Here is a 17,593-nt window from a genome sequence, read left to right on the forward strand (position 1 = left end):
TATAAATATTTTTATTAATTTTATAGATTTTTTTGTTGTGAGAAAAATATTTTTTTAATAGCAATTTTTTATCGAATTGGACAAAGTGTTTAAATTGAATAAATTTAAAATTTTGATTATTCAATTGAACGAAAGTAACATTAAAAGCTCAGATAAATTTCAATGAAATTTAAAAGTTATAATTTACATTTTGGTCTAATAAAAATAAATTGGGTATTACAAATTTACAATTCACATCTCTGCTAAAAAAAAAAAAATTTCCAAACTTTATTCAACCCACAACATAAATGAAATTAGTTTGGTTGGACTTGGCGCAAAGTGACCTAATAGATTGGGTTAGATTCAAAGTGGCCTAAACAGATTGGGTTTTGTTCCACTAATTGAAACCCAAAGCCCATTACATTACCAATCTGATACTATTCTCAAATTCTCTCTCTCTCTCTCTCTCTCTCTGCAAGCTAATAGCCATGGAAGTGGCCACCGCAGCTTCAAGCTTTGCACTCCACCGGCCCATGTGAGCACTCGCGAACCATAAACTTAAACGGCCATTGTCTCCACCAAATTCCTCACTCCCTTCGCCGGCTGAAGCGCCTCCGCCAACTTTTCAGGCTACAAGCTCCGTCCCTCTCTTAATCCGGTGTCGTTTCCTCGCCCCAAGGGTAAGCGAGGCGTTGTGACCACTAGTTCCTTTTCTTTCGTGTATTTGGAATTGGGTTATTATTACTTTTGTTTATGGCTTTTTTAAAGTTAAAATTTTTTTTTTTGGAAAGTTAGTATTTCATTTGGGTTTGCAAATTTAACATATTCATTACTTGTTTAGTACTTGATAACCTAGGAAGTATAGATATGAACACAACACGATGTGTGAATTCTTAAGAAATTATGATATAACATGGTATGGACACGAAAATTAATTAGTTATTAGTTAATTAATATAATTGGGTTCTAGTTAGATCATCTTATTCAATATGGGACCTAAGCCTATCAACACTAAAACAATCATCATGAAGTGGATTCTATTTAACTGCAAAAATAATTAATAGTATATCTCTTAAGATGTATTTTATGCTGTTAACTTATTAATCAATCAAGAGCTTTGAAACTCAATCGTTATCTCTTGGTGTTTCCAATAGACACGGTTCAAATCTCCTCTACCCCTTAGCAAAATAAACAATAAAAAATTTATTTATTCAATTTTTTGATGATGTTGAGTGTGGCTGTAGAGATGGATCCAGCTAAAAACCAAAACAGCGTGAAGTAAATGGAAAAGCAAGCCTAGGGGCGAGAGGGAACTTAGCTTATCGGCTGAGCCAGAGATGCTAGAGCAGGTTAGCTTAATTCTTCATAAATTAAAACTTACTATAGCCTTAGGTAATGCATTTTATATCTTTTTTAATTTTCATTTTGAGCTGATATGATAAGATATATCTATGGATTGGTTGTTGCAGGTCAGTTAATTTATAATGTCAATGTGTATATCAAACACTTAGGAACTCACATGTGAGTAAAACGCCAAAACCCCAAAAACCCAGAATTCATTCACGCTCTCACCTCATTTCCCATGTCTAAAACCCTTCTCTCTCGCATCAAACCCCTTCACAATCGCAAACCCAGGTCTTCTTCTTCAACCTTGCCATTCAGGCATTTCGCCAAACATGTCCAAGGCACAATTCAAATCCTCAAAACCCAAGACCAGTGGGAGCAGTCCCTCGAAAGCTTCTTTTCTGAATCCGATGTCGTTGTTTCAGACTTTGCCCATTTCGTTTTAGATCGAATACATGATGTAGAATTGGGTCTAAAGTTCTTTGATTGGGCCTCAAAGCGGCCGTATAGTTGTTCACTGAATGGTTCTGCTTATTCTTCGCTTTTGATACTTTTGGCGAGGTTTAAAGTGTTTTTGGAGATTGAATTGCTGTTTGAGCGAATGAAACTTGAGGAATTAAAGCCAACTTGTGAAGCATTAAGCGTTGTGATTCAAGCTTATGCAGATTCTGGGTTGGTGGATAAGGCTGTTGAATTGTATTATGTGGTGGGTGAAATACATAATTGTGTGCCAAGTGTTTTTGCATGCAATTCATTGCTTAATGTTCTTGTGAAGCATCAGAGAAATGAAACTGCACACCAAGTGTATAATAAAATGCTTGAGAATTCTTGTGTGGATAATTATAGTACTTGTATTATGGTTAGGGGTTTATGTAGGGATGGAAAGGTCAAGGAAGGCAGGGAGTTGATTGAAGATAGGTGGGGGGAAGGTTGCATACCAAATGTTGTGTTTTATAATACACTCATTGACGGTTATTGCAATAAAGGTGAATTTGAAAGTGCCAATGGACTTTTTAAGGAGTTGAAATTGAAAGGGTTCTTACCTACACTGGAAACTTATGGGGTTATGATAAATGGGTTTTGCAAGGAAGGGGACTTTGAATCGATTGACCGACTTTTGTGGGAAATGAAAGAGAGGGGTTTGAAAGTTAATGCCCGAGTGTATAACAATATAATTTATGCTCGATATAAGCATGGTTGTACAGTTGAAGTGGTGGAGATAATGGGGAGGATGGTTGAGAGTGGTTGTGAGCCAGATATTATAACTTATAATACTCTTATTAATGGCTTGTGTAAAGAGGGGAAGGTTGAGGAAGCTTATCAATTTCTAGAGCAGGCAATGAAAAGGGGATTAATGCTGAACAAATTTAGTTATACTCCTATTACACATGTTTATTGTAGACAAGGGGAATACTATAGGGCCTTAGATTTGCTTATTAAGATGACAGAAGGAGGATATAAGCCTGATTTGGTTTCATATGGTGCTCTCATCCATGGACTTATTGTCGCAGGGGAGGTTGATGTTGCATTGACAATGCGAGAAAAAATGATGGAAAAGGGAGTATTGCCTGATGCCGGTATTTATAATGTTTTAATAAGTGGACTTTGCAAGAAAGGGAGGTTTCCTACTGCTAAGTTGCTCTTTGCTGATATGCTTGACCAAAATGTACAACCTGATGCTTTTGTTTATGCCACTTTGGTGGATGGGTTCATCAGAAATGGTGACATTCAGGAGGCCAAAAAACTCTTTGAACTCGTCATTGAAAAGGGTATAGACCCTGGTGTTGTAGGTTATAATGCCTTGATTAAAGGTTTTTGCAAATTTGGAATGATGAAAGATGCATGTTCTTGCACCATTAGAATGAGGAAAGGGCATAATGTTCCAGATGTATTTACTTATACCACCCTTATTGATGGGTATGTAAAGCAGCATGACTTGGATGGTGCACTAAAGATGTTAGGGCTAATGGTAAAACAGAGATGCAAGCCAAATGTGGTCACATACACTGCCCTCATAAATGGGTTTTGCGGCAAGGGAGATACCAATAGAGCTGAAAAAATTTTCAGAGAGATGCAATCTTGTGGATTGGAGCCTAATGTTGTCACATACACTATACTTATTGGGAGGTTTTGTAAAGATTGTAAACTTGCAAAAGCTGCCTCCTTTTTTGAATTGATGCTAATGAGCAAGTGCACTCCTAATGATGTTACTTTTCATTATCTTATTAATGGGTTTGCAAATATTGCACTGACTGCAATTCCCAAGGAAGGCAATGAGCTTCATGAGGTCAAGAAGTCTATGTTTTTGGATTTTTTTGGAAGGATGGTATCAGATGGATGGGTTCAAGTAACTGCGGCATATAATTCTATTATCATCTGCCTTTGCCAGCATGGAATGGTTAAAATTGCTTTGCAGTTGTGTGATAAGATGATTGGTAAGGGTTTCCTTCTTGATTCTGTTTCTTTTGCTGCCTTGCTACATGGCATTTGCTTGGAAGGAAGATCAAAGGAATGGAAAAACATTATCTCTTGTACTTTGAACGAACATGAGCTCCAAACTGCTGTCAAATACTCACTGAAATTAAACCAATATCTTCCTCAAGGAAGGTCTTCCGAGGCTTTACTTATTTTAGAAGCCTTGATTGAAGACTACAAGTCTAATGATCAACAAGCCAAAGTCTTAGTGGGGTAGGGAAGAAGAAAAAAAAAAATTAATCCCTCGTCTTGCTCTGTTATAAATATAAGAAATTTGGACCAACAAATTTCTGTGTTATCCCTAAATATTAGCATTACTCAATGCAAAAGTCTCAAACTCCTTACATCTTGTTCGTTAAGTTGCCTTTCAAACACGCACGTTGGTCTTATGATTGGTGAACCTATGAGGCTCTTGAAGATCCATCTGGATTGACATCATTGTATGGTAGGTAATTTCTTAATGGGCTGTGCTTTAATTTTTAAAAGTTTCAGGATAACTGCTTTTGATATTGGACTTATCTCATTTTGTGGTGCTTGTGCAGGCATTTGGGTGCCATTCAAGGACAAGTAAATACTACATTAACTGTTTCTTATTCTATCAAAGCAAATCTTGATGTTAACAAGATATTGAAGCAAACTTGACTTCACTTTTGGAGGTATGTAGCACTATTTTGTTTATCATATAATTGTAATTGTAATATTGTGTGTAATATGGTCTCTTTTTTTTTCAGTAAATAAAAATCTTTATTGAAAAAAAATAAAAATAAAGGTAGTACAGCAAAAAAAATATTACCCTGGTGCACAAGGAGTGTACAAAGGAATAATATGGTCATTCTTGTTGTAGTGCTGTGAAGTTTGGCTGTTCTTCAGTTTTATAGAGCACCAGAAAAATCTTACCTTCTGATTTTACCGACCAGTTACTTGTATGCCAAATAAGTAGAATGTACACTGTATGCAACATATTTGGTTTGCATAAGTAAATTATTGAATAGAAAATGATCCATGGCTTTGTAATTGTTGGATTCTTCATGAACATGGGATATCTATTATGGACCTGAACGTATCCATGTTGCCTTTTGACATTGAACATAGTGGGCTTGGGAAAAATAGGCTTACAATCAAGAAATTCATTACATGATTGTATGTTTGGGATAACTTACTGTCATTGGTTTATTTTGCTTAAAAATTAAGTTAGTAAAAGTATAGTTTTACCAAAGTAAGGCTTTAAAAATCTGTACATAAATTGGCTTTAAAAAAAAAAGCAAGCTTATGAGCTAGATTAAACAGGCTATAAGAAGAAAGAAATGGTAAAATAGTATTTCTAAAATAAATGCAATTAAATCAGCTAGTGTTTGTGAAAAATGTTTTCACTTGATCACTTTAATGGAGATCTTTTGGAATTTCAGTTTTACATAAGGGTTGCATTTGAGTAAGAGAGGATGGAGAATTAGCTTTACCACAACCTTAGTTTGGCGACTGAGTAAATGCATGAAATTATAGTAGTGCAGTTTTTTTTCTTTCCTGTTTTATACTGTTTCATTTCTTTAAATTGAAAAAAAAAAAAAATCAACTTGATACTTGCATCCAATGAGATGATTAGAAATTTTTGGATGGTGTGACCAAATCAGGATAAGAGGTTATTAGCATTATACACACTTATTTGAACATATCCACCTGTCAAATTCCTACCAAAAATATCCAGAAACAGACTTCTTCTCTTGAGGGTCATTGCTTTCTTTGGGAATTGCAGTGGATGGAGTATTTTTTTTTGATAGGTAAAAATATGTGCATTCAAAAAAACACTACCTTATGCAAAAGACATAAGGCAGAGAGATAAGTACACAGGGAAGAGAAAAAGAAAAAAGAAAAAAGAGGAGAAAAAACTAAGAACACATAAGAGAACTAAGAAACATAGGGAGAGATTCACTAGAGGTGAGTCCCCAAGCCCTAGACCAATCAAACAGAGTGCCACTAAGAGAGGCCAAAAGCTGGTCGTCTGAGCTTTCCATGTCCTCAAACGTCCTCCTATTGCATTCCCTCCAGAGACACCACATCAAGCATAAAGGAGCTAAATTCCAAATGCTAGACGAATGCTTTCCAAGCCAATTCCACCAACTGAATAGAGTATCCGCAATCGATCTAGGCAAGACCCAGGACAACCCAAAAGATCTAAGAACCAAACTCCACAGTCTAGAAGCCTTTCCACAATGTAATAACAAATGATCCGCCGTCTCCCCATTACAGCGGCACATGATACACCAATCGACAAAATCCAACCCTCTTCCCCTCAAATTATCCCCTGTAAGGATCCTATCCCAAACAGCAGTCCACACAAAGAAAGAGACACGCCGAGGAGCCTTAACCTTCCAAACCCCTTTCCAAGGGAAGATAATAGGCGCGGAGCTTCTCAACTTATTGTAAAACGAACGAATATCAAAGACCCCGTTCTTTGTCAACTTCCATCGCATACGATCTACATTTTCGGTGTGAGGAAGATTGGAGCCCAATGTTTGAAGAAAATCATCCACTTCACGCATCTCCCAATCATTAGGACTCCGAATAAAACGAACATTCCAGCTTCTCCGCTCCTCAATCCCCAACCGTTCAAGAGAAGAGGCCACCGATGCCTCTTTATTGGATGCAATCCCATACACGCTCGGAAAAGACAACTGAAGAGGAGACTCCCCACACCAATGGTCAGTCCAAAGCTTCACTCTATCCCCCACCCCTACCTCAAAGTAAGTATTCTTGCCGAAATCCTCCCATCCCATTCGGATACTTCTCCACAAGCCACACCCATGCGCCCCTCTACCTAGCTTGGACTTCCATCCCCCCGATCTTCCCCAAACTTAAGGGCTATGACTCTTCTCCAAAAGCCTTGTCTCCTCGATCCCAAACCTCCATAACCACGTCCCTAGTAAAGCTTGATGAAAGGTAGTTAATTTCCTTACCCCTAACCCACCATTTTTCAAAGGTGCACACACCTTATCCCCCCCCACCAAATGAAGCTTGGATTCCCCCACAAGAAATCCCTTTGCAACCTCTCAATTTTATTGGCCACATGGGTAGTGATGGTAAAAAGAGACAGATAATAAGTGGGAAGACTAGACAAAGTGCTTTTAAGCAACGTTAGTCTTCCACCTTTTGGACGAATACAACTTCTTCCAACCGGCCAACTTACGCTCAAAATTCTCCAAGATAGGATTCCAAACAGTAGGGGACTTGAAGGACGCCCCCAAAGGCATACCAAGATAGGTCATAGGCAAAGATCCAATCCGGCATCCCAAAAGCTCTGCTAAGACATGGATATTAGGAACCTCCCCAATAGGAACCATCTCACTTTTCAGCACATTAACCTTAAGACCTGTCACTGCCTGAAAACAAAGAAGAAGCATCCGGATATAAAGAATCTGCTCCTCATCAGCATCGCAAAACAGAATCGTGTCATCCGCAAACAATAGATGCGATACACAAACCCCTCCCCCTCGTCTACCGTGAGCCCTAAAACCTCGAATTAAACCAGCCCCTTCAGCTCTTTGTAGCATCTTACTGAGAACCTCCATCAAAACCAAAAACAACATGGGCGACAGCGGGTCCCCTTGTCTCAACCCCCTCGAACTCCCAAAAAAATCAGCCGGGGTCCCGTTAAACAACACCGAGAATTGGGCTGTAGATATGCAAGTGCGGATCCACCTACACCACCTCACCCCAAATCCCATTCTCCTCAACAAATCAAGAAGAGTCTCCCAATTCACATGATCGTACGCCTTCTCAATATCTAATTTGCAGATAACCCCCGGAATCTTACTTTTCACCCTACTATCTACACACTCATTAGCAATGAGAACTGAATCAAGAATCTGTCTACCACCCACAAAACTGTTCTGAGACTCAGATATCAACTGATCCAAAACCTCTTTCATGCGATTTGCCAGCACCTTGGCCAAAATCTTGTAGACACTCCCTACCAAACTAATAGGTCTAAAATCTCGAATATTGGAAGCACCATTCTTCTTAGGGATTAAGGCTAGGAACGTTGCATTTAGAGATTTTTCAAACTTACTGTGTTGATAAAACTCTTCAAACACAGCTAGGACACAGCTAGGAACAGTGGATGGAGTATTTGCAATCCCATTCAAAAGTTAAGGAAAGATAACATCATTAGGACAGAACTTGCTTATCAGCATCAGTTCAGAAAAGGGGGCATGCTTTTGCAAGTTTACACTTGTTACAAAAACTCCCAATATGTACGCTGCATGTCACAACTTTAGGATCTAAAGATTCTAAACCACAAGATAGCATCTCTCTGAAATTTTTTTCAGCACCGTTGGAATCTACCTTGCTGCAAAATCCATTAATGAGGGAGGTGTGTGACCACATTTTTATAGTTATTATTATTATTTATTTGGGATACAAGACAATAATTACTCCACAACTTGCGTCTAAGTGAGTTAATTGGACATTGTTTTGTTTCTCAGAAACATTTTTTTTTTGGATAGGTATCTTTTTCCTGAAAACTTAATATTGTAGACTTTTTTTCCCTTGCATTTCTGTTTGTTTCATGAGAAGTTATGGGGTAAGAAAAGAAACTGGAGTATTGGGATTTTAGACATTTCCCTATTAGCTGAGAGCAGGTTGTAAATTTTGGAAACCAATAAGCAGGATAGGACACATTTCAAAATCTTTTTCTCAGTTTTGTTAGCATTTGATTGGAGGTTGAATTTTTCCTTTTGTGGTTATTTTGTTTTGTTTTCCTGATACATGAATTTGTGCATGTAGAGAGAAATCAGACAAAAGGAGTCTCCATAGGATTGTGGAGTAGAGGCCTTGTACAAGAGACCTAAACTGGTAAGTGGAGCTTTAAGTTGAGATTTCTTTATGCTTGACAAAATTTTGTGGATTGTTTGTGATACGTATAATATTTGGCAGGTAGTCTCCTAATGAATTATTTGGGACATAATATTTGATTGCCAAAATGGAGCAGTCATTTAAAATTGAAAAGCAGGCAAAGCAATTTACATGGAGAAGTTAATGAGGGCACTGTCTCCTTCTGTGATTCTTTGTGCTGAATATCATTCGAGTTTGGAAAGTTACTGAGGATTGCTTTGGAAAATATCTTGGGGATCTGGGAATTTTACAGCCTAAATCGAGAATATAAACCTATTATTATTTTTGGATGGAGACAGAACTATGGTTGGTATAGAGTTTCCAGTTGGTTTCTTAATATCTTGATTCAATTTAATTGGCGTTCATTGCGGACCACTGCATTGATCTTTTGTTGAAATGCTGAAGCTTTGCCAGTATAGATTAATGGATGTGAGTGCTTAAGTGAATTTCATAATTGCAGCTTTGAGATCTATGTAAAAATCGCTCAATTTTAATTACTGCTTTGGAAAAAATGAAATATTATTATTGATGAGTGCAGTTGAGTGATGGTATTGGTATTTTGCCTGTCTGTTACATGCAACCGGGGTTTGCAAAAGTTCATAGTGGTTGCATATTGGAATTAATCAAGGTAATTTGTTGTTACGTCTATCAATGAAAATGGTGTAGCTATGGGCGCTGGACAAATTATCCTCTTACCTTTCTGTTTGAGAAATCTAATTTAATTTTGGCGTAAATACACTTTTGGTCCCTACATTTTGAACGCATTTATATTTTGATCCCTACTTTTCTATTTTACTGCTTTTGGTCTCTAAAAAAAAAAACAAACTCTTTTCATTTTGGTCTTTATTGTCATCTCACTAATGGAAATTGCTTATGTGGCAGACGAAGTGCACTGTTGGCACACTAAATGCTAACGTGGCCATTAACATTATATTAAAAAATTGTATTTAGCATTTTAAAAATGCCATGTTAGCATTTGAATAAATAAAAAATCACATAAAAATTTTAAGTCTTTTTTGAATTTCTAACAAAAAAAATGATAATTAATTTTTTTTTATTCCTTTCATTTTTATTTTTTGGAAGAACGTTCTTTGTGTTCTTCCACATAATATGACTAATATTGTTAATGTTATTAAACAAAACAACATTTTATTAAGTATTTTCTCACACACTCAAAACAAAATCTTCAATCCCAAAACTTCCATCTCAAACCGTTCCCCACAATCTTTCACATAATAGTTCCATTAAAATAAAATAAAAATAAAAAAGTCAAACACAAGAAGCTAAGCTAAAAGATCCAAAAATTGAAGCAAACCTGGGGAGGGAATTAGCAGACTAGCAATGTGAGGGGGTTCTATATAGTAAGGTAGCCAATGCTTGAAAGGATAAAGTAAAATAGCATCTCAAGTTTTAAAAACTCAAGATCTATATAAAACTCGAGTTTTAGAAACTCGTTTTGCACTTGCTGACTTGGATTAAAATGCTACATAGATCTCGAGTCTTAAAGACTCGATTTCTACAAATAAAAAACCGAGTTTTTAAGACTCGATTTGTTACGGGAAAAACATTTTTATACTCATAGATATCGAGTATTAGAAACTCGATATCTAATTAAAATTTGCATAGAACTCGAGTCCTATAGACTCGAGTTTTGCTAGGAAAAATTTTATAAACACAGATACATGCATCAATCTACATTATGAACTTTTAAAAGTGTATCAATTGATACTTATATTAGTTTCAAGTTGAATTCTGGACTTCTATAGTCACATCATCAAACGAAATCCTGAACTTGTCACGGTTAACAATCTTTGCTTGCAGTAATTTTGTAACTGTAATAAATCTATGAAAATAGCTCTACTGATTTAAGAAAATGAAAAAAAAAAAAGAAAAACCAGGGTATATTCTATAGAAAAATTCCATATTCAAATACTCAACTGACAATTAGATCTTTGAGATTAATATCTACTCAAATACTCAACTAAGAATAAAAAGTATTATTAGAATACTATATATAATAGAAAGTCTTTTTAATTGGATGTCAGTCAGATCAAACCAGATTTGTTGAAGAAAGAAATCAATTGATTCTACGTTCATACATGTACTGAAGAAAAAACAAAGCAGACAATAAAATCTAATTAGAACACATTACCATTATATGTAATTTAGCACTGTTTTGGTCGACATACTTTCGAGTGACCGAACGGTACCAGTGATAATAGGCATGATCGTGGGGCATCTCACCCATCTGAGGAGGTGCATGGCAAAGTCGTTGTTGTCTCATACCCCATGAGAGGATATATGGTGCATGCTCCTCCCTCCAATTTTTTTCCACCTTCCCGCCCAAGTCTATTCCATGCAGTCTATCATCGTACACAATATGGTCGGGTTGCTCCTGCGCCAACCTAAACTGTCAAAGGACACGATCTGGGTAGTGTGTCTCTACTATGCAAAAACACATATCCCTCCCTACAACGCAGAAGGCAGGAAGGTGGCTTAAGTCTGCCTCATATGGCTGCCACATAATCTACAATAGAAACAAAAAACAATTATCATAACATCTTAAAATGTGCAGCAAGGGAGAATACATAGATAAAGGGAAAACCAAAAATTAAAACAGAAGATATGTTAAAGCAATGATTTTAACATATTCTTAAGGAAAATTATACATACGAATCCAATCTTTAGGCAAGAAAAAAACAAAGAAATGAAACATTAGTGAAGTCAATTAAATAAATATGATGAAACTGTTTGGTATTTACTTCAAAGGAACCCCCAACATGTTTATCCTAAAACCCTATTTCTCATTGAGCTTTTGTGGGTGCTAATAATGTAAATGTGGTCTAGTTTCAGTGGCTCTGCCATTGGCACAGAATCCTATACATAGAGGTTCTTTTGCAAAGGCAATTACATAGGAACTTTATTACCTAAAATTGACATAAAGGGGGAGGGTCCCTTCTAGCACTACCAAAGGATGACAGGCACACTGATGAGACCGTAGGTACTTTCCAGTAACTACAAAGCTTGATCATGGCCTAAAACTTAAGCGGACACCCTAGGCTCTTAACTACTGAACGTGTGATAATTATCTTTATTCAGCATAACCAAATAGAATTTTTGTATAGTATTACCTGGTCTGGCTGTATTCTAACTAATTGCTCACGATAGTGGATTAATACCATGCCGAATGGCCTACTTTTCGAGCTTGACACCCGCACCCATCTACAGTTATGAGCGAATAACATAAGATAAGATAATACCACTTAGTTACTAAGAAGAGTACATTGCATAACACACTGAATATTTGGAAAATATTTACTTAAATGCAAGTGGAGCTTTTGGCCATGGGTCATAATCACTTCCAGGTGGGGGCTCTATCCTCGGGCACAAGAATGGCAACCTCGCCCATGCCCAATACTAGACCAATTACAACGCCCCACCAATCTGCGCTGTCTCTTTATGGCTTGCCCGGCACAATTCTCTGTACAACCATGCCAAGCAACCACTAACTCAACTATACTATGGCGGATCACGAAGGTTTCGCAAGAACTCCAAGTGCATCAGATGCACCCTATCTCCTGACTTGTCCATGAAAATCTTATCCCCTAGTAGCACTAACATATAGCACTAGGCATACTCATGTATCTGAATCTCTGTTGCATCATGAGGCAGTGGCTCTGCAATGCGCTCAACAAGGCGCTCAACAAGGCGGCTAATGAGAATTCTTTGCCCCACCAAAGTTTTGTTGTCGTTCATTGGAACTCCAAAACCAAGCAACTCCCTGCAGAATTGCCTCCAATTCTCCACAGCAGTCGGCCCAACCAAGACCTCACCATCTATAGGAAGTCCAAAAATGACCTTCACATCTTGTAAGGTGATTGACATCTCACCATGTGAAAGATGGAACGTATGAGTCTCTGGCCGCCATCGCTCAACTAGGGCCGTTATTAGGCAATGATCTATCTCTCTAGAAGGGGTCCTAAACAATCCTTCTAGCTCCACCAACTTGATAATGTCTATCATTTGATTATCTTGCATCGATATGTGTTCCATCTCCTTAGAGCGACCGCAGCATTGAAGTGGGCTTGAGTCCTGCAAAATCGATAAAAATTATAGCGGTTGTTAGAATTACATATACAACTTTGAAAGAACTTGCTAAAATTGAAACTCGCTTTGCAAAAAATAAAGTGATTTTTAGAACTAGATATTTCACCTCGCCATTCCAAATAATTTCTGATCGATGATTTGTTTGTTGCGTCAACAATGAAGTAATTTCTGGACCAGGGCGCATGATCTCGAGATCCTCATCGATTCGAGGCTCCATACTACAAAGAGTGCTACTATGAGATCATTAAGAGTGTGGGGGCATAGGAATGGTATTCTACATGCAAGGAAAATCTGTACTGAAGAGCAGCTTATTGACATTATTAAAAAAAGGATGCTAAAAGAATGGAAAGCAAGAAGAAGTACAACTATAACTCAGGATTAAATAGAGTACTCTGCTGTAATTGGGGATTCAATCCAGCCTTGCTCTTTTCTGTCCCTTGATTTTTTATTCATTTGAGTTAAGCTGAGTGGTACCGAGTTTGTGCAATTAATTTCTTTTTTCTTGTCCCATAAAAAGTTTATAAAAATATTCCTAAACCAATTACCCATAATAAAATGAATTATAAAACATAACAAATTATTATGTTACACATTTATATCATTAAAATAATCTAAAATAAAATTTCTTACTTAGGTAATAAATTTTTAATTGGAGTATTATTTCAAATTTCTTAACATTTTAGTAATAAAGCTTTGCTTTATAAAACCTTGGTTAGTGACCACATAACAAAATTATACTGTACAACACGAAACACTTACATTGAGTCACTTGACACAACCACATCATGTAAGAAGTAACTTTTGTTACTAATAGAACTAGCTTGTATTGTCAGTGCACGTGGCTTTAGTTACATCAGGGCTTTAATATTGTATATTCTTTTTTGAAAAGATTTAATTTTGAATTTTTTAACCTGAATTATCACTTTTTCAAAAAAAAAAATCAAGATTTTAATAAAAATGCATGTAATTTAATAATTATCACAATAAAGTCTTCAAACTATGAAAGGTACAAATCTATTCACCATTCACTATTCACCAACTGAAAAAAGAAGTAAAAGGCATGTTTATTCACATAAAATTGAAGGTACCATAATATCCAATTATAAAAAATTGTAATTACAATCTAAAAGAATTCTATGTATTATCATTCTCCTTAACATATAAAATACTTGGAATAGTTTAGACTTTAGAGTTATACTAATCACCAAAGAATTGTAACCGATAACAGTTTTTGTATGTCACAAAAATAATATTGCCATTAAATTTTTTTTTTTTTATTTATGAATATATTGTGATTAACTAATTCCAAAAGAACTCTCCAAATTTATACCTCACAAAAAAAAAAAAAAAATTCAATAACTAATTCCAAAAGAACTCTCAAAATTATACCTTGGTCTTATTAGGAAACAATAACCTATTCCAATGAACTTAGCCATAAAATTGACAAAACTATAAAACATTGAATCAAACATAGCATTTTCGAAGACAAGGAAACCGGAAGATCTGGTATGAGTAAACACCAAGTCCTCTGTTTCAGCGAAGAAGAAGAAGACAGAAATTTGTTTGATTACACGTTAACAAAAACACTAATTCCTTTTCCAAAAAAAAAAAACAAAGAAAACACTAATTCAAATATTTAGTTACCTAATTAAAATATATATGAGTAAAAATTGTTACACACTTACCACATCACATTCAAAAAATTTTAAAAATAAAGTTGTCAAAAAAGAAAAAGAAAACATACATTTGTTTCACTAGGAGTGTCTCCGGTGAAACAATGTCTAAAAATGTGGCCGCTAGTGTCTGAAGGATGAGAGTGTTTGAAAGAGTGTTTAAGATTGAGAGTGAGTGATTTGGGTGGGTTTCGGTGTCTGAAGGAGGACAAATTTGGGTGTGTGAGAGTGAGAGAAATTGATTTGGGTTTGAAAGCTTGAGAGTGAGGAGTGTCTGAGAGTGAGAGCTTGAGAGTGATGAAAGCTTGAGAGTGAGTGTTCGAGTGAGGCCAAATTTTAAGTTTTAAGTGGTAAGAAAACATGTTTCTAAAACTCGGTTTTAGAAGGGAGTTTAATTAGAAATCGAGTATTAGAAACTCGAGTTTATAAAGCGGGTTTTATAAACTCGATATCCACATGGAAAAACTTTGTCCATGTCATTTTATAAAAAACCCCAAAATCAAGTTTTAGACTAATCTCGAGTGTTAGAAACTCAAGATGTTAGTTTCCCACTTTCTTTCAAAGCCAGGCAACTAATGAAATTGTTGCTTTAATAAGGTTATTTGGAAAAAAAATTCCAAACCTGCGTGGCAAAAGCATCTAATATCTGCTCGGATTGCAAAAAAAGGAGGCGAACCGGCCTCGATGTATCCACCAACACCAGTTTCAGCAACTGGGTATTTGTAAGGGATGCCCATTTGGTCAAGCTTAGCTCTAATATGCTTATTGGTCTCAAATTCCTCAAATCCAAGTTCTGGGTTCTCATGTATCTTCCTTCTAATACCTGCCATCCAATAAAAACTCTTTGGTCTTCTAGCCAATTCAAGGAAGTTGATTGGATATTGAGGGAACACTTCAGGCTAAGATAGGGCTCTGAAGAAATTAGTAGAGACAGGAATGCATGGAAAATAAAAGTCAAAGAGAGCCATTGGGAGAAACCATTAGGATTTGAGATTTATAATGGTGCTTTTTTTCTTTCTTTGACCAACCCACTCTCTTTATTTCGCTCAAAATCAGACCCAAATGTCTCAAGCTCCTCCTCACTCAGATTGGTCTCTCTCTCTCTCTCAGATCAGTCTCTCTCTCAAATTGGTGGGTCTCTCTCGATCAGATGGTGATTGCTGGGTTTTGCTCTCAATGGGTTTTGGTGTTTTGGATTTGAGATGTTTTGGTGTTTTGGTGATGGTTGGGTTTTGGTCTCAATGAATTTTGATGTTTGGTTGCTAAGAAAATGCAAGAAAAGAAAAGAAAAAAAATTATTTTTTTTAATTTTGTAGCTGCCAAACATGTTATTTGAGAAAGAACATGTTTTTCCAACAAGATAATGAAAAGAATTTTTGTTTTTTTTAAGTAGTTTAGACTTTTTTATTTTTATTTTTTTTATTGTTTTATCTAATGTGGCATTTTTAAAATTAAAATGTTGACATACCATTTTTAAAATGCTAAATACAGTTTTTTAATATTATTTTAATGGTCACGTTAGCATTTAGTGTGCCAATAGTGCACTCCGTCTACCACGTAAGCAATTTCCATTGATGAGTTAACAGTAGAGACTAAAATGGAACGTGTTTTTCATTTTAGGGACTATAAATTGTAAAATAATTAGTCGGGACTAAAATAGAAATGAGCCCAAAATATAAGGACAAAAAGTACATTTACACTTTTAATTTTAATTATGCAACTCCCACACCTTTTCTATGCTCTGTATTTTTAGCCCAACCAAATGTAGCAGAAGATAAATGAAACTATCCCTAAAATATGGGACATAAAGGTCTGATAGTTATATATATATATATATATATATATATATATATATATATATATATATATATATAAAATCTTTTTTGTTTTGTTTTGTTTTTGTTTTTGTACGTGTGTCTCTTTTAAGATAAAAGACTTGACCCTGGAATCAAACAAATTCATTTATTGTTTATAGTTAGCAGGTGTACTATGACTTTTCTTACCTTTTATTCTTAAGAGGGAGTTTTTACTTCTTTCTTCTTTAATTTTATTTATTTATTTATTTATTTATTTTTGTAATAAGGGAATTTTCTTCTTGGGTCCGATTAACGGGTAGTGCTCTTAGATATTTGTTAATAGACAATTTTAAGATAAATTTTAAGGCAAATTACAGTAAACCCACCTGTAATTCGGCTCGTTTTCACTTTACCTACACGTAATTCAAAACTTAACACTTTGCCCACCTGTGTTTAGCTCTGTTTGGTCTCTGTTGGGTCTTTGTTATCCACCACTGTTAAAAACAAGGATAAATAAGTCTTTTTGCTTATATTTTATGTTTCTCTCCTCCAAAAACATAAAAATAACAAAAATATATAAAGAAACAAGGGTTGGATTCAAGTTACACTTGGTGTAACTTTAAGCAATTTTACACAATCCAATAACTTATTATTGAATTCATATCTTGAAATTCTAACCGTTGAATTACATGTTCTATATGTTCTTAATATGCATGCCAATTTTTATGACGATCAGATATACTTTACCATTCAATCCATAAACTCAACTTTTATGCATTATTTTAAACAACAAAAACTTGAATTTCAACAAATGATTGATGACATGGCTATTGATCTTTGATCACTTTGAAATTTTGCAAGCATGGAGAATATACAAAGATAATCTAATCTAACGGTGGATTTGTCAAAATTTGCATTCAATTAAAAAATATTAAGTGGTGTAATATTGCTTAAAGTTACACTACGTGTAACTTGAACCCAACTAAAGAAACAATATCAAATAAGGGATTTTGTAAAGAAACTAAATAAATAGAGTTGGATATCAATTTTCATATGCTTCATCTCCTTTCTCAAACTCTCATTGTAAAAGAGTAAAGTAATAGTTTGCACAGATTTTGGCTGAATGAATGTTCCTGTCTTGCTATTGTTAATATATATAATACATTAGAAATACATGATTCGAGTAGATCAGATAAGAGTACAAGTATTTGAATTGAATTTCTATACCTTTTATCTCTTATCAGGGTGTAGCTTGTTATCTCGATAAGGCTCATTTGAATTTTTGATCATTATCTTCACCTATTGTTTCAATACAGATGACTACTCTGCCAA

At 35.4% G+C, this 17,593-nt stretch overlaps 1 protein-coding gene across 1 annotated transcript; it reads left to right on the top strand.

Moving 5' to 3' along the window:
• Positions 1–306: 306 nt before the first annotated feature.
• LOC142636990 (uncharacterized) lies at positions 307–9,035 on the top strand. Its single transcript, XM_075811283.1, has 6 exons — positions 307–659; positions 1,224–1,328; positions 1,449–4,243; positions 4,341–4,454; positions 8,578–8,646; positions 8,728–9,035. The coding sequence occupies exon 3, from the start codon at positions 1,562–1,564 to the stop codon at positions 4,013–4,015; it is 2,454 nt and encodes an 817-aa protein (XP_075667398.1). The 5' UTR covers positions 307–659; positions 1,224–1,328; positions 1,449–1,561; the 3' UTR covers positions 4,016–4,243; positions 4,341–4,454; positions 8,578–8,646; positions 8,728–9,035.
• Positions 9,036–17,593: the final 8,558 nt, after the last annotated feature.

Source organism: Castanea sativa, chromosome 5 (assembly GCF_040712315.1).
Source record: "Castanea sativa cultivar Marrone di Chiusa Pesio chromosome 5, ASM4071231v1".
Taxonomy (NCBI): Eukaryota; Viridiplantae; Streptophyta; class Magnoliopsida; order Fagales; family Fagaceae; genus Castanea; species Castanea sativa.